We start from the raw sequence: 6,310 nt of genomic DNA, 5'->3' as shown, positions 1-6,310 counted from the left end.
AACCATTTGTAAAAGAATGAAACTAGAACACCTTCTAACACCATACACAAAAATAAACTCAAAATGGATGTATAAAACTCTTAGAGGAGAGCATAGGCAAAACACTCTGACATAAATCACAGCAGGATCCTCTATGACCCACCTCCCAGAATATTGGAAATAAAAGCAAAAATAAACAAATAGGATCTAGTTAAAATTAAAAGCTTCTGCACAACAAAAGAAACTCTAAGCAAGGTGAAAAGACAGCCTTCAGAATGGGAGAAAATAATAGCAAATGAAGCAACTGACAAACAACTAATCTCAAAAATATACAAGCAACTCCTGCAGCTCAATTCCAGAAAAATAAACGACCCAATCAAAAAATGGGCCAAAGAACTATTTAGTTCTTTAGACATTTCTCCAAAGAAGACATACAGATGGCTAACAAACACATGAAAAGATGCTCAACATCACTCATTATCAGAGAAATGCAAATCAAAACCACAATGAGGTACCATTTCACGCCAGTCAGCATGGCTGCAATCCAAAAGTCTACAAACAATAAATGCTGGAGAGGGTGTGGAGAAAAGGGAACCCTCTTACACTGTTGGTGGGAATGCAAACAAGTACAGCCACTATGGAGAACAGTGTGGAGAATCCTTAAAAAACTGGAAATAGAACTGCCATACGACCCAGCAATCCCACTGCTGGGCATACACCCGAGGAAACCAGAATTGAAAGAGACATGTGTACCCCAATGTTCATCGCAGCACTGTTTATAATAGCCAGGACATGGAAGCAACCTAGATGTCCATCAGCAGATGAATGGATAAGAAAGCTGTGGTATATATACACAATGGAATATTATTCAGCCATTAAAAAGAATACATTTGAATTAGTTCTAATGAGGTGGATGAAAATGGAGCCGATTATACAGAGTGAAGTAAGCCAGAGAGAAAAATACCAATACAGTATACTAACACATATATATGGAATTTAGAAATATTGTAATGACAACCTTGTATGTGAGACAGTAAAAGAGACACAGATGTATAGAACAGTCTTTTGGACTCTGTGGGAGAGGGAGGGATGGAATGATTTGAGAGAATGGCATTGAAACATGTATAATATCATATAAGAAACAAATCACCAGTCCAGGTTTGATGCAGAATACAGGAAGCTTGGGGATAGTGCACTGGGATGACCCAAAGGGATGGTATGGGGAGGGAGGTGGGAGGGGCTTTCAGGATTGGGAACACGTTGTACACCCATGGCGGATTCATGTTGATGTATGGCAAAACCAACGCAATATTGTAAAGTAATTAGCCTCTAATTAAAATAAATAAATTTAATTAAAAAAAAGAAAGAACCCATTTATTTGGCAAATTCACAATTGTTACTTCTGAGTTATTAAGATTTAAATTTAATTTACCTTGGTCTCAAAACACTAATAGTCTCTTACTTCTTTGTGAGAAATACAACTTGTTTTATTGTGTCTTTAAAGGCCTCTTTCACTTGTTTATTTCGAAGTGTGTAGATGAATGGATTAAGCAAAGGGGCAACTGAAGTTGTGAGCACAGACACCACTTTGTTGAAGGCCACTCCTTCCTTTGCTGAAGGCTTGATGTAGATGAAGATGCAGCTGCCATAGGTGATGGAAACAACAATAATGTGGGAAGAACAGGTGGAAAAAGCCTTTTGCCTTTGTTGGGCAGAAGGGAATCTTAGAATGGTCTTGACGATGTATGTATAGGAGAGGACCACACACAGTAAGGTAAAAATGAGTGTCAGCACAGCAAAACTCAAAGCAATTCTCTCTATTAACACTGTGTCTGAGCAAGTTATCTGTAGAATAGGAGATGTATCACAGCCAAAATGATCTATCACATTCGAGTCACAGAATTCCAGCTGGAGGCCCATGCCAAGAGGTGGGAGGATGATCAACAGGCCAGCCAACCAACAGCAGAGAACGAGGGCAGTGCAGACTCTGTTGTTCATGATAGTGGTGTAGTGCAGGGGTTTACAAATGGCCATGTAGCGGTCATAAGACATGGCTGCAAGGAGAAAAAATTCAGTTGCTGCAAAGAGGACAACAAAAAATAATTGGGTGGCACAAGCATTGTAGGTAACAGTATTATCTCCAGTTGCCATAGAATACAGGAATCTGGGGATACAGACCGTGGTGAATGAGACTTCCAAGACAGAGAAATTTCGGAGGAAATAATACATGGGCATTTTGAGATGGGAATCCAAAAGTGTGAGGGTGATAATGATGAGGTTCCCAGCTACACTCAACATGTAGGTGAGAAACAAAAATACAAAAAGCAGAACTTGTAGTTTTGGGTCATCTGTCAGTCCCAGGAGGATGAATGTTGTTATTGTATGATTTCTCATCACTGCCTCCTGTCAAGTCAAGAGTGAATCCACCTGAAGAAACAAATGTCATAAGAACATAATATTAGAATACGAATGAAATATCCCAGCAAGCCAGTTCACATGCACTTTTTTCTCTTACTTAATAATCAGTTTGTTAACAGCGACTTTGACATCCTACTGAGACATTTATAAGAAATACCTATTGTGAATCTTACACCTCTGATTCTCCAAATAGGAAGTATATTTAGGATGTAGCTCAGATGGTTATGTGTCTGCCTACAATTTGGGAGACCCGGGTTCGATCCCTGGGTCAGGAAGATCCCCTGGAGAAGGAAATGGCAACCCACTGCAGTATATGCATGCCTGGAAAATGCCATGGACCGAGGAGCCTAGTGGGCTACAATCCATGGAGTGGCAAAGAGTCAGACAAACTGAGCGACTTCACTTTTCTTTCTTTCTTTCTGGTGGTCTAGTGGTTAAGACTCTGAGCATGCAGGGGTCCTGGATTTTATCCCTGGTTAGTACTTTGGCCACCTCAAGTGAAGAGTTGACTCATTGGAAAAGACTCTGATGCTGGGAGGGATTGGGGCCAGGAGGAGAAGGGGATGACAGAGGATGAGATGGCTGGATGGCATCACTGACTCGATGGACGTGAGTCTGAGTGAACTCCAGGAGTTGGTGATGGACAGGGAGGCCTGGCATGCAGCGATTCACGGGGTCGCAAAGAGTCGGGCACGACTGAGTGACTGAACTGAACTGAACTAGGGATGCCAGCATCCCACATGCCACAATGAAGAGCCCACATGCTGCAACTAAGACCAGGGCAGCCAGATAAATTAATAAACAAACAAATAAGCATTAGAAAAAGAAAGTATACTTAAAAAGAGATGGAGAAGGCAATGGCACCCCACTCCAGTACTCTTGCCTAGAAAATCCCATGGATGAAGGAGCCTGGTAGGCTGCAGTTCATGAGGCCGCTAAGAGTTGGACATGACTTAGCGACTTCACTTTCACTTTTCACTTTCATGCATCGGAGAAGGAAATGGCAACCCACTGCAGTATTCTTGCTTGGAAAATCCCAAGGACAGAGGAGCCTGGCAGGCTACAGCCCATAGGGTCACAAGAGTTGGACATGAGTTAGTGCTATCTTTCTTTCTTTCTTTTATGTATAATAATCTGCAATCATTAAAAGATTTGCAGTTCAGTGAGTTTGGAAAAAATGTATATATCTGTGAAACCACCACCACAACCAAGATACCTCAAGATGCAATGCAAGATACATTGCATTTCCATCATAAAAAATCTCCCTCATTTCCCTTTGCAATTCAATCCATTCCTTTACTCGTGGCCCCCCAAATAATCATTAATTTGCTTTTTGTCAGTATAAATTAGTTGTCAAGAATTTTGTATGATTGGAACCAGTTTTTAAATCTGATTTCCACTCAGGATGTTTTTGAGAATCATCTATATGTTTGCCATATATATTCCCTTTTAATCTGCTCAGTCATGGTGGACTTTTGGGTTGTTTGCACTTTGGAACTATAATAAATAAAGTTACTATAATAAAATTGATATTCACTCAGTCGTGTCCAGCTCTTTATGACCCCATGAATTGCAACCCACCAGGCTCCTCTGTCCATGGAATTCTTCAGGCAAGAATGCTAGAGTGGGTAACCATTCCTTTCTCCAGGGGATCTTCCCAACCCAGGGATCAAACCCAGGTCTCCTACTCTGCAGGTGGATTCTTTACCAACTGATTTACCAGGGAAGACCAATGAACTAGTACTGATACATTATTATTAAATAAAGTCCACAGATTATTCAGATAATCTACACTTACTCACACAAAGAAATACTTAATAGGCATCTATTACATAAAGAGCATAATATCAGAGACTGGAGATCCAACAATTAACTGGATCTCTTCCCTCTAGGAGTTTTCAGGCTACCAGTGAAAGTGAAGTCACTCATTTGTGTCCGACTCTTTGCAACCCCATGGACACCAGGCTCCTTCGTCCGTGGGATTTTCTAAGCAAGAGTACTGGAGTGGGTTGCCATTTCCTTCTCCAGGGAACTTCCCGACCCAGGGATGGAACCAAGGTCTCCCACATTGTAGACAGACACTTTACTGTCTGAGCCTGTGGAAGATAACATTTCACTGTAGTGCAAACTCAATAATGTGGTAACATAGATAAAAGTGAAAACACACTTTAAATTTTGGATGATAACTGCTCATGCTAAGTTTGTTCCTTAGCACTATGTAACTATTCATATTTTTCTATGCTCGTTCAGTTTCTTTAGGTTCTTTTCTTTCTACTAAAATCGTCAGCATTATCACTTACCTTAGGTGAGTTATCAAGGTGCACTGCTCAGGGTTCACAGACATGCTTTTGAAACAGAAATCCCTCCCTTAGCACATGGGGAAAATGATTTACTGGAGAGATAGTATGTTGTTATTCTGAAGGAACATGAAGTTAGAATTTTCCTGCCACAGTCACAACATAGTAGAAATGAGTGTTGATTACTTTTTGCATAATTATAATGAACTAAAAACCCACATTTAAGATTTTACTGAACTCACCCTTTGCATATAGTTAGGGAATGTGGAAAAAAAGACTTTCATGACAAATTAAACACTGACAATTTTCTGACAATTTTTATAAGCAGCAGCCATTGAGGAAACCACAGTCTGAGGAGCATTGAGTTAGTGAGGAGCTTTTATTCACTTCTTTCCCTAATCTCACATTTCACCTGCCTCAGCTCCCAGTCTCACTCTCCATAGAGACCTGCATGGATGGACACACACACACACACACACACACACACACACACATCCTCTCACAGGCAAATCTGACAATCAATAGAAATTTCCTAGATTTTCAAAGATCCCTGTCTCAGTCTCCATTTCCCTTGCCAACTCTAAAATGACATCTGATCCTAGAGTTCCAAGTTCTTCTTTTAGTTCAAAGGGAAAAGAGATAGTGCAGAGAAAAGGAAGACTTCTCTTGAGTTTTGTTAGGGAATACTTGCTCTTCCTGGGTTGGGAGGCGATCTTCTCCACAAATTCTGTAATAGGAACATTTCTTTTATATGTTTAGTATGCTACCAGTGCACAGGGAACATTTGAGTGAATGACAAAATAGTCCTTGGTGACCTAGTTTCCAAAGTACTAATGAATTGGTGGAAGCTTAATCAACAGTGCAAAAACACACGTAGCAATGGAGACAGTGTCCTCAGAGACACTGAGGGTGGTCTGATGTCATCCGAATTCTGTTTTGATTTCTTTGCAGAATCGTAAGATTATTCCTAGAATTTGAAAATCGATTTAGCACTTTATATATTATGTATATATATATATATAAAATAAAGTAAAGTAAAGTGAAAAAAAAAAACACTCTTACCCTCTTTTTACAGAGGAGGAAATTAAGGAGAAGAGAAATGAATAATCAGGATGCCCTATAGTGGTGATGCAAGTTTAGAACAAAAGTTTATCTGAGTACAAAGATACTGCTTCTTCCTCCATGCTACCTTAGTTGCTTGTTCTGATACTGAAGATTCACTAGCATTTAAATATCGAACTTGATATTATAGGGATACTTGATCTGATTTTCATTTTTTTCATCTTCTACTTATGATTTTTCTGGTAGGCAATGAAACGATCTTTGGTATTTGAAACAATGGAAAGTTTTCACTCCAACTATTGGACAAAAAATTGCCTCTTTCCAGGATATGTTTTTTGTTTTTCTTTGGCTTATTATTGTCCAGATACTGGGAAATGTTGAGGGCAGGAGGAGAATGGGGCAACAGAGGATGAGATAATTGGGTGCTATCACTGACCCAATGTATATGAGTTTGAGCAAACTCTGGGAGAGTTTGCATAAGGTTGCAAAGTGTTGGACATGAATGAACAATGAACAACAAATTACTGTCCAGTGACCTTGAGCAAAGCTTTCTG

General features: G+C 39.8%; 1 protein-coding gene across 1 annotated transcript; it reads right to left on the bottom strand.

Moving 5' to 3' along the window:
• Window positions 1-1,437: 1,437 nt before the first annotated feature.
• LOC113893726 (olfactory receptor 6C2-like) lies at window positions 1,438-2,373 on the bottom strand. The gene has a single exon (XM_027543598.1). The coding sequence runs from the start codon at window positions 2,371-2,373 to the stop codon at window positions 1,438-1,440; it is 936 nt and encodes a 311-aa protein (XP_027399399.1).
• Between the last annotated feature and the right edge of the window lie 3,937 nt (window positions 2,374-6,310).

Source organism: Bos indicus x Bos taurus, chromosome 5, assembly GCF_003369695.1.
Source record: "Bos indicus x Bos taurus breed Angus x Brahman F1 hybrid chromosome 5, Bos_hybrid_MaternalHap_v2.0, whole genome shotgun sequence".
NCBI lineage: Eukaryota > Metazoa > Chordata > Mammalia > Artiodactyla > Bovidae > Bos > Bos indicus x Bos taurus.
This window is presented reverse-complemented; position numbering and strand designations above follow the sequence as displayed.

What these genes read in the sequence shown, in the direction of transcription:
- LOC113893726 (XM_027543598.1), bottom strand. Translation starts at nt 2,373, where the DNA reads ATGAGAAATCATACAATAACAACATTCATCCTCCTGGGACTGACAGAT.